Raw genomic sequence first — 11,832 nt, 5'->3', positions numbered from 1 at the left:
AAGGAAATTTCTCGATTATTTTGGATGTTCATATATTCGTGGTCTACTAATAATAATAATAGCTTGTAATAATTATAAACGTTATGTTATAATTATCCCATAATTATACACATATATATATATATATATATATATATATAATTGAAATATTAATCTTCAAAATATTTATATTAAACTCAGGGCAACCCTGTGATATGACGTCATTATATATTTCCAATGATATTCAAACATTTGTTTATGATAGTGCAACTAACCACAAACCCCCCAAAAACAGCTGTTCCCTAATTTCAACGGCGTTCATTTGTATACCGACCGACAACGGTGTAAAAACTATTTATCGCAGGCGATTAATCGCAGTCGATATTTTTCATTTGCTAGTATCATTTTGCAAAAAAGAAAATTATGAACGTTTTTTATTTGTAAGCAAGAGGATTAACTATTTAGAAAAGAAAACAAAACATTAAAATTTTTTGCAATTAAAATTCAAGTTAAAAAGCAACACAAGAAGAGAAAAACAAACAAAAAAGTAAGTCTGTTCACAATGAAACCTGCCAACGAAAAGAAGGCCTCTTACCAAAACAGGGGGTAATGCTAATGGAGGTTTGTCTGTCTAATGCAAAAACGAACGAAACAGGGCTGTGACTAATAATGATGTCAATTATGGCTAGTTGGCAGAAACGTAAAGAAACTTGGTTAACCATGGCTATTTTCTATTTCAGGAATTTGGGTTTATTGCGCTGTATCAGAATAAAATAGATTACAAGGCATACAACAAACCAGCAGGCTGGTGTTGGGAATTACCAACAAATTCTTTGAAAGTAAGGAAAACAACGGGAGATACGAAAGGGAGTTCATTGGCCTGGTATTTATTTGTGTTTTGTTGTTGTTGTTAATAGAATCGAGATGATGACCCGTTACATCCTACCACCACCACTACTACTACATCTACCAACCTCTCTCTAATCCTTTGTTGTCTACTTTTAGATTGTTGTTGCTGTCTGTGAAACTGTCTGTGTTACAAAAACACCTCACCAGCAATGTCGGAGAAAAACTTAAAAGTGGGAGCTCGCATTGAGCTGACGGGCAAAGATCTACAGGGCACCATAGCTTTTGTGGGCATGACTAGTTTTGCTGTGGGCAAGTGGGTAGGTGTTGTTCTGGACGAACCAAAGGGTAAAAACAATGGTTCCATCAAGGGCACCACATATTTCGAGTGTTCCGATAACTATGGCATGTTTGTCAGGCCCACACAATTGAAAGTGATACAACCGGCTCCGGATACATCGAATCGCAAATCGACCGAGGATGTATCAGCGGCCGATGGCCTTAAACATACCGCACCTCAACCCACTAAAACCCGGCTAAGTATGTCTCGTCCATCGTTGACGGGCAGTCGTCTGTCGTTGAGTGGTTCCCGTTCCCAGTTGACGGAGCGCAGTGGTAGCACGGCCAGTACAACCAGCCGCAAAAGTTTGGCACCACCCACAGCGACCACAGGCCTTTCCAAGGAAGCATCAACCTCCAATTTGTCTTTGACAAATGTGGGCACCGGTGGTGATGTAACACCCAATAATGGTGGCAAAAAGAACTCCTTCGTGGAAACCGGTTTTGTGGAGATACTCAAACCCCAATTCAATGCCTCCCAGCCGATGCGTTCTCCATCCTTTACCTCACCACCGAATCAAATGAATACGGCAGAGGATAAATCCAATCTCAATGAACAAAAGAAACTCAACGAAGAGCTGCAAGCCCAGGTGGCGGATCTTACCGAAAAACTGGAAACCCTCAAACAAAGACGTAACGAGGACAAGGAACGTTTACGTGATTTCGATAAAATGAAAATACAATTCGAACAGCTACAAGAGTTTCGTACCAAAATTATGGCTGCCCAGGCTTCGTTGCAAAAAGAGTTGCAACGTGCCAAACAAGAGACTAAGGATGCCATAGAGGCCAAAGAACGCCACGCCCAAGAAATGGCAGAACTGGCAGATAATGTTGAACTCATTACATTGGACAAAGAAATGGCAGAGGAAAAGGCCGATACATTACAATTGGAATTAGATTCTGCCAAGGAGCGTATCGAAGAGCTACAAGTCGATTTGGAGCTATTGCGTTCCGAGATGCAAAACAAAGCAGAGACTTCGTTTGGTTCTGTGGGCGAGGGTGGTCCATCCGTGTATGAATTCAAACAAATGGAACAGCAAAATTTACGTCTCAAAGAAACATTGGTGCGCCTGAGAGATTTGTCAGCCCACGATAAACATGATATACAAAAGCTCACCAAGGAGTTGGAAATGAAAAAATCCGAGGTTGCTGAGCTGGAGAGGACCAAGGAGAAGCTGTCGGCAAAAATTGATGAATTGGAAGCAACTGTGGCTGATTTGCAGGTTAGTGTTTTACAATTGTTTTTGTAGATGTTTAATGTGTTGTTGTTCTTTGTTTTAGAAAATGCTTGTAGTTTTTTTTTTTTTCAAATGAGTGACAGGAGTGGGGGCCTCTAGGGAAATTATGAACGTTAGATTGTGTGATGCACTCGGTGAACATTTTTTAAGGTTTATAGAACATTATAATGTAATGTGTGAGGTCACGTACATTTGCTTGCCAAATAGTTGACACACTACATGGTCGTTGTACAACAACTACAACTTCTTACGATGCAATCATATCGTGCTAGGCGATAATTGTTCCAAAAAAAACTTATAATGTAAAGTAGAAGACATTATTTGATAATCTCTTTTATATCAAATTGAAAAATAATTTGGCTTATCTTATCAGCTGAATGATGGGTACTTAAGGTCAAGCATAGAATTATAAAAAATAATTAAGAAGGGCTAAAATGATATTGTTGTTGGGAAACATTATCAAGTCAAGAGGTTGTTCCTATTTTGAAGTAAAATAACATATGTGTAGATTTTTTAATATTTTTGAACGTAAAGTTGGCGTATATTTTTGTTGAATATTTTCAAAGAACGCAACATAAGCGTAGATTTTTTAAAAACATTTTTTTTTTTAATATTTTTATGAGCTTAACAACATTTGCCGTAGATTTTTAAATTTTTTTTGAACCCAACTTTGGTCTATATGTTTTTATACCCTTCATCACACTGTGATACAGGGTATTATTTCTTTGTGCATATGTTTGTAGCTGGCAAAAGGAAACGAGATAGAGACATGGTTCCATAGATACACTTTCTGAGTCGATATATGCATGTCCGTCCGTCTGTCAATGTTAAATTGTAAACAAAGTACAGGTCGCATTTTTTAATGAAATTTGGCACAGCTCTTTTATTTGGCCCAAGGACGAACCGTATTGAAATTGGTAAAAATCGGTTCAGAATTAGATATAGCTCCCATATATATTTTCTTCCAATTTTAGGTAAATGGTGCACCAAAGTCCCTATATATCCTTCGATTTGCACGAAATTTGGCATACCGTACTGAATTAAGTCTAGAATGATGAATGATAAGTTTCGTGAAAATCGGTTCCGATTTCGATATAGCTACCATTAATATTCGTCCGATTTTATGTAAATGGTGCGCCAAAGCCCCTATATATACTACGATTTGCACGAAATTTGGCATAACGTACTGAACTATGTCTAGAACGACGAGTGTTAAGATTCGTGAAAATCGGTTCAGATTTAGATATAGCTCCCATATATATTTTCGTCCGATGTTATGGGAATAGTGCACCAAAGTTCCAGTATATAAGCATGCCGATTTGATAAAGATCGGTTAATATTTAGCGGGTCAAATGAACCCTGACTTTTGTGTGAAAGATGACAAAATTTGTAAATATTTACAGGTGAACGTAAATATTTACAGGTGCTTACGTATTCATATATTACAGTACAGACTTAGCTAAGCGATTTTTCTGGAATATACGAACACAAAAAAGTTATTCAAGATAATCCTCTAAGCTCTATACCAGATTTTATATAGAAGTCATAACTTTTTAATGGGCTAAGGTACTTATTTATCCTTCTTCGAAATCTGGTTGCCAAATCTTTTCTATTGACTCACTAAAGTAAATCTAGAACTGACGATTAGCATTATTTTTCATTATATATAGATTTTTTTAGGAATTCATCATAATATTTTTTTCGCTTTTTAGAACTAATTAAATATTTTAGAGGCATATTTTCCTGATTTAATTTAAATTTCTATCATTTTTGAATTATTTTCATATTTAACTCGTTTATGTTTTTGATTCACAACAAATAAATTCCAATATCCATTAATTAATTACTTTACCTTTTTCTAATTTTGTTTGCTAACGAATTGGGTTTTGAAAAAAATCATTGATTGATAATAGGAGGTAATGGCGAAATTGTTATTTTTGTTTTCCCTTTTTAACCTCCACCAATTATTTTCTTGCGTTCAATACACATTCAACATTTTCAAAAACACAATTAAAATATTATTTTTTTAATTTATTAATTTTGATTTCTATTTACTTTCCCAGGAACAAGTTGATGCCGCTCTGGGAGCCGAAAGCATGGTTGAACAGTTGACGGATAAAAAATTCGAATTAGAAGATCGTGTAAAGCTCTTGGAAGAAGAAGTGGCCCAGCTGGAAGCCTTAGAAGAAGTCCATGAACAGTTGATCGAAAGTAATCATGATTTAGAAATGGATTTACGTGAAGAGCTGGATATGGCACAGGCTGCCAAAAAGGAAGTACTCCGTGAAAGAGATGCTGCCATTGAAACCATATATGATCGTGATCAAACCATTACCAAATTCCGTGAATTGGTACAAAAGCTGAATGACCAATTGATTGATTTGCGCGATAAGGCATCGGCAAATAATGATCAAAAATCACTGCAAGATAATCAATTGAAGATTGCCACAGAATCGGTGGACTACAAACAAATGTTTGCCGAATCAAAGGCATACACTCGGGCCATTGATGTTCAACTTCGACAAATTGAATTGTCACAGGCCAATGAACATGTCCAAATGCTTACGGCCTTTATGCCCGAATCGTTTATGAGTCGTGGTGGTGATCATGATTCGATATTGGTTATTTTGTTGATATCACGTTTGGTCTTCAAATGTGGCATTGTCATTAGCCAGACACGAGAACGCTTCCCAGCTGTGGACAATGTCACCAAGGAGTCGTTGACGCAAGGCCATAGCGTTCAACAATTTGCCTTTAAGTGTCGTCTAATGCATTACATACACAATTTACAATGTGCTTTGCATCAGATTCTCTATGGTTTGAATAGCTGTCAACCGGATACATTATTGCGTGCCGGTTCCTCTTTACCCGAAATGATTGCCCAAGAGAAAACAATTGATGGCATTATTGAATTGTTGAAATCCAATCAATTGGATGAAAATTCGACCACAGATAATATTGAAAAGTGTGTGGCCTTCTTTAATGCCATGAATTCGGTGCTATTGGCCGGCGAAGATCTGCTGAATGAGGCCCAAATGGTAAGGGATAGTGTTGCTGCCATTCAATCGGCCTGTGAAAGTGTACTCACCGATACCGGTATTGCCAAGGTTATTTTGCGCCAGGAAGGTTCGACCAGTGATGCCGCTTTGCTGCTGCAATTCTTGGGCGATAACATTGAGTCCATTAAGCAACAGGTTAAACTGATCAAGAGACGTTTGCCACAAGATTTACATGTTGTGAAGTGTGGTATCTCTCAAACCAAGTTGGAATTTATGCGCCAGTTAACACATGCCCTGTCACGCATTATGTCCGCCCTGCACATGGCCAACAAACAATCGCTAGCCAGTATTGTGGCCACAATTGAGGGCGACAGCGATAGCGACCAATGCATTGATCCCGTTAAATATTGGGAATTCCTTTCCCAGGCCTGTGAAAAGATCTATGAACAGGATGATCGTGGTCCATCACAGAATTTCAAGAATATTTTAAGCCAGGCTAACAGTGATCTGCAATCGATTGCCCAATACTTGCTGGACAAGGAATATGAAATCATGTCCATGGCTAACCAGAAGCAGGAGAAACCCACCTCACCCATCATACTGAGGGCTCAAATGATCAAGAAGCAGCTGGAGCAAAAGAATGTCTTGGCTGCCACATTGGAAAATCGCGAGGCTGATATAAAACAATTGAAATTGGCGGCCAAGATGAAACAGAACGAATTGTCGGAAATGCAGATACGCAAAGACCTGGCAGAAAAGAAATTGTCCGTGCTACAGGCTGATTACGATTCGGCCATGCAATGGAAATCGAAATACGAAGAAACGGTGGATTTGCTGAAACGCAAGGAGAAGGAATTCGAGGAAACGCTGGATCACCTGCAAACCGATATCGACACTCTGGAGAATGAGAAACGTGAAATCAAGGAAAAGATTAAACGGCAAATACCCGACAATACATCACAGTTATCCACCACTTTGCCTTCGGGTCACTCCACAAATACTTCCTTCTCATCGCACACCACGGGAGCCACACCTCTCATTGCCGAGGAGTTGCAATTGTTGAAACATGTCTTTAACAGTGAGCGTAGTGAACGTCTTCGTCTACAGGCCGAACAGATTAAGAGTAAACTCAAGAAATTCGATCCCATTTTCGTGCCACAGCCCAAGGATAAACGTATCATTGAATTGGAGGCTGAGCTAACCAAAATGAAACATGCCTGGGCGTTATCACTACTGCAGACAAGTCCCAAGGCCACAAAGGACAGTCACAATTTGGTTGCCATGCAACGTAAACATATGCCCATACCGGAAAAATCGGAAATTTCAAATAAGGCCACACATTTGGCAGCGGAAATTTTGCAAGAATATTTGCAACGTCATCCGCACAGGGCAGCGGCCAGTGAATTTGGTGTCTTTCCCACGGTAGAAGTTAAGAGGGTATTGCAATTGTAAAAACGATGGAAGAAAGTAACAACAAAACTAGAAGAGAAATCTATACGTAAATTTGTTTATAATTGCAAAACGAAAACATAACCTCACAGCACAAAAAACAGAAATTCTAACAGGTTGAAACTATTTAAGTTAGAATTGGTGAAGGGTAACAAACAAAAAATTCCTGGCAGCCTGTAACTCATGTCTTACCTCAAACATCCCTTTTGGCCCTTCAGCTAAACGATTTTTCTTGAATATACGAACAATTCTAAACGAACGAAAATCTATTCAATGTTAAAATCACATAATTTTCCTTTGTTGTGCATCAAATATTCTAAAAAAAAGTTTTTTAATATGGCAATTTGGCAAATTTACATTATTTACATTATTATTTGCTTTATATACTCAATAATATTTAACAACAATTTTAATTAATTATATTTCTCATAACTATATATTTTTCCAATTGATCTAAAAAGATGCTAGTGGACTGCTTAGCAGTCAATCAATCGGTCATTCATTCATTAATTTGATTTGTGACACCTTATCTCGGTATTAAATTATTTTGTTTTTCTTTTATTTAAAAATGTGTGTAACGACACTATTTATTTAATTTTTTGTAATAAACAATAAATCATGTATTAAACAAAAAGTGAAAACAAAAACAAGTGTGACTAACTCCAAAAAGACATTTTATTCTATATATACTTATATTTAAAAAAAAGAAATGAATCAAGTGATGAAAAATTATTCAAATATATGTATATTGTATTTTTCTTTAAACAGCTTTCTATTTTAATTCATTTTCTGTTTTCAGCAATTAGGGCGATTTAAAGAATCTCCTTGGATCTGGTGAAAAATAATCAATTTTTGTTCTCAATAAATTAAAATGATACCGATTTTTGATGGATCGTATGTAAAGTTTGGTAATTCAATAAGAAAAAGCAGAATCTTGTTGATGCGTATAATTCTTGCTTATCTAATATCCAAGTTTTGATTTCCTATCATAAAAGAAATCATAACATTCGTATGATATATGGCTATGTATCTGCTTTAATAATAGCCTTAGTTCAAAGTAAAATTATAACGCTTTTTGCCAGACCCATGGTACAGTCAAATTCGGTTAATTGCGATCCAGATTAGCAGACGGACTTTGGTAAATCGGGCCCAAGTTGTAAAAAGGATTTGCTCCAATAAATCACCTTACCTTACTACGATAACAATTTTTCCTCTATAAATCGAAGAAAATGGTAAAAATTAGTAGATTCTTGCAGTACGGAAACAGACCCAATGTCTGTTCCAAAGCCTGCAAGAATTTACAACTTTTAATTTTAATTTAATTTTTCTTTTATAAGGGTCGTACCTAATTTATTGCGCTACGTACAAAAATACTCACCTTCTCAACTTTATAGTGAGAATACGCAAGAACTTTATATCTGTACCAACTGAAAACGGCGAAAATGGATGAAAAAAAATTTTTAATTGATCGAAAAATATTTACATGTATAGAAAAACTAATTTTTAATGATTGAAATTCTATTTTCAAAAAACAAAAAATCCAAAATACGCATTGTCAATGTTGAAAATTTTCAACTTAATATTTTGATACGCAATGCGTATTTAAGAACATTCATTGAAATACATTTATTTAACTTTTGAGGTAAATAAATTCGTACGCAAACGCATGAATTTAGGTACGACCCTAATGTCGAAATAAATAGTAAAAATTAGTACATTTTTGTAGTAAGTGAAGAGACCAATGGTTTGTTCCCGTACTGCAAGAATCTACTAATTTTTACTATTTTTTTCGATATCATGATGGAAAAAATGTTATCGTAGTAAAAAATTGTACATTCTTGCAGGTTCTGGAACAGACCACAATTTTTTTCTATTTATCGAAATTGTTTTCAGTTTTCCTTTAAAAATTAGCACATTTTAAGTACGGGAACAGAACATTTGTAACGTTTTCAAAAAAAGTTTACCGACATCGACGACATCAAAATAGTGCCGGCTTGGTTATTTATTGAAACCTCAAACATTTTTCAATTTCATTCGATGTGAAATAGACCTATAAATTTTGGTTCAATTATATCGATAAAAGAAATAGAAATTGGAGCATAATAATGCGATATTTCGAAAGGGCGTCGCTAGTGGACATCGAAAATGATGGAATTAACTGAAGTTCGAGGCTAATTACGCTGCTGACAAATATAACTAAGAATGTCATTATTATGAAAATAAAAAAATTGGAGAAAAATGAATTTATATTCAATTGTTGAGAATTATTGATTGACGATGGCATTCAATCAAACTTGAATGGCCAACAAATACAAATTTATTTAACAAATACGTTAAAATTTCGGGTAATTGTGCTGGGAAGTAATGGCTCAAATCTATGGGAATGCTGCGAAAATCAATAGATATCTGCCATTCCAAAAATGGGAAATAATTCAAATATTTGTGTGTGCGATTGATCACGGCATTCAACTGCATGAAAAATAACTTGAAAACGTGAACGTGAGAAAATCAGCAAACGTTTTGATTTGTCAACACAAAATTTTTGCCCATTTTATTAAATAGTCAAGGATAATAATATCATCAATAGTACGTGTAAAACAATGTAATGCAGTCCCCTGAGGATGGCCTTTTATTTTCATCTTTTCAGATACATCTACGTAATGATCCACCAGAATTTCAACGAAATGTGTGGACTAAAAGTTATATTTGAGGCATCAGCAAACAGCCACTTGTTTGCTTAAGACCTTATGTTATAATCAATTCATATATTTGTCAGTGGACAAATTCAAGCTCACTGGCCCGAGATAAAATGGAACCTCTTAAATTTATTTCACATTACGATATCCTTAAACTTGTTTAAATAAAGTTCTCCAATAGCAGTTGAACCTCATGGACGAACAATGGGACTTTTAGTATTCTGGAATTTTGGGTGCTAAAATTACAAATCATCGAAAATAGTAGAATAATAGTCATGCCGCCAAAGATAAACATATCATCTTATGGTTCTTGTAGAAGCAGCCACAGGCATGGATTTTTCGTCGGCATAACAATCTTTCGGGATCATATAGATTTGAATCAATATCCTAGAAATCAGTAGATCATTTGCAGCAAAATTTGCATAAATTTAACATTTATATAATTACAAATAATTTGCACCATAAATACTTCCCTTGGACTCTCCTTAATTTGCTGTATTTGAGCTAATATTTTTAAATTTTGTCAAACTAAAAAAACAAAATTGATCGCCTTCAAATAAGAACATTTACTGGCAATGAGGTACGAACTTCAAAATAGTGCCGGCTTGGTTGTTTATTGAAACCTCAAACATTTTTCAATTTCTTTCGATATGAAATAGACCTATAAATTTCGGTTCAATTATATCCTTTAAAGAAAGGGATATTGGAGCATAATAATGCGACAATTCGAAAAGGTGTTGCTAGTGAAAATGGAAAATGATGAAATTACTTGGAGTTCGTTGTTAAAATTCGCTGCTGTAAAATATGTGTCAGAAAAAAAATAAATAAATAAATTGGAAAAGATTCAATTAAATTGTTGAGAATTTTCGGAAGGCGATTGCATTCAAATTTCTGGATAGAAGAAATGAATTATCAATATCGATTTCGTTAGAATTTCGGTCAAATGTGAGGCGATACAAACCATGGCGCAAACCTATAGGAATGCTGCGAAAATCAATTAATAACGGACGCTTCAAAAATGTGAAATAATTCAAATATTCGTGTGCGATTATGATGGCCGCATTCAACTGAAAGCTTGAAATCGTGGAAATGTCGATTAAATAGTCAAATAGATAAGTCGACATTCAAATTCGTGAGAAAATCAGCAAATGTTTTGATTTGTCAACAAAAATGGTGCACCCGTTTAGTTTGACATATTAATATGTAATTCCATTAGACTATCGCAATAATAGCACCAACGATAGCCCCGATGGCCCCAACGATGGCCGTTTCAATTTTCTTCAGCATTGGCGATACTTTTAGGTAATGATCCATCACACTTTTGGGACAATTCTTATCCATTTCCGCTTTAAAATGGGTATTGTTTTCCTGAATGTAACGCTGTTGCAATATGATTTAAATAAACGATTCCGTTATACCTGTGAATAGCCGAATATATTTCCAGGACATTTGTTTGTTTACTTTAGTTCATCTACACATGGACTTCAAGCGGTCGTTATCCATTGTTTATTATTGATTTGACTTGGCTTCAAAAATTTAATTCAAAATTTGTATTTTTTTCAATTTGTCTTTTTTATTTTTATAATAATGACATTCATATGTGAATTTGTCAGCAGCGCAATTTAGCATCGAACTCCTGGTAATTTCATAATTTTCCATGTTCAATAGCAACGTATTTTCGATTTATCGCGTTATTATGCTCAAATATATTTTTCTTTTAACGATATCAATGGACCGAAAGTTATAGGTCTATTTCATATCGAAAGAAACTGAAAAATGTTTGAGATTTCAACAAACAACCAAGCCGACGCTATTTTGAAATTCTTACCGTCGATGTCGGTAAACTTTTTTGAAGACGTTACAAATTCTTCTGTTCCCGTACTTAAAATGTGTATTTTTTTAAATGAAAATCAAAAACAATTGCGATTAATAGAAGAATATTGGTCTGTTCCCGTACAACATTTATTTACTATTTATTTCGATATTATAAAGGAAAACTTGCTATCGTAGTAAAAAATTGTAAATTCTTGCAGGTTCTGGAACAGACTTGTAATGTCGAAATAAAAATAATAAATAAACAGATCAATATTCTCCTGCTAATTGAAATTGTTTTCGATTTCCCTTTAAAAATTAAAAAAAAATACCATATTTTAAGTACGGGAACAGACAATTTGGAACGTCTTCAAAAAAGTTTGCCGACATCGTCGGTAAGAATTTCAAATTAGTGCCGGCTTGGTTGTTTATTTAAACCTCAAACATTTTTCAATTTCTTTCGATATGCAATCG

The 11,832-nt window shown here is 35.1% G+C and overlaps 1 protein-coding gene across 1 annotated transcript; it reads left to right on the top strand.

Annotated features, from left to right (window-relative positions):
• The first annotated feature begins 1,031 nt into the window (after window positions 1-1,031).
• Window positions 1,032-6,854, top strand: LOC133337380 (dynactin subunit 1). Its single transcript, XM_061545610.1, has 2 exons — window positions 1,032-2,387; window positions 4,466-6,854. The coding sequence occupies exons 1-2, from the start codon at window positions 1,038-1,040 to the stop codon at window positions 6,851-6,853; spliced, it is 3,738 nt and encodes a 1,245-aa protein (XP_061401594.1). The 5' UTR covers window positions 1,032-1,037; the 3' UTR covers window position 6,854.
• The last annotated feature ends 4,978 nt before the right edge of the window (window positions 6,855-11,832 follow it).

The sequence above is a fragment of the Musca vetustissima genome, unplaced genomic scaffold, assembly GCF_032173495.1.
Source record: "Musca vetustissima isolate MV318-11 ecotype Yass unplaced genomic scaffold, APGP_CSIRO_Mvet_v1 utg31854, whole genome shotgun sequence".
NCBI lineage: Eukaryota > Metazoa > Arthropoda > Insecta > Diptera > Muscidae > Musca > Musca vetustissima.
The sequence above is the reverse complement of the archived record's forward strand: the minus strand, read 5'-3'. Positions and strand labels throughout refer to the sequence as shown.

What these genes read in the sequence shown, in the direction of transcription:
- LOC133337380 (XM_061545610.1), top strand. Translation starts at nt 1,038, where the DNA reads ATGTCGGAGAAAAACTTAAAAGTGGGAGCTCGCATTGAGCTGACGGGC. An exon ending in CAACTGTGGCTGATTTGCAG is followed by an intron (nt 2,388 to 4,465) that starts GTTAGTGTTTTA and finishes TTACTTTCCCAG; the next exon opens with GAACAAGTTGATGCCGCTCT.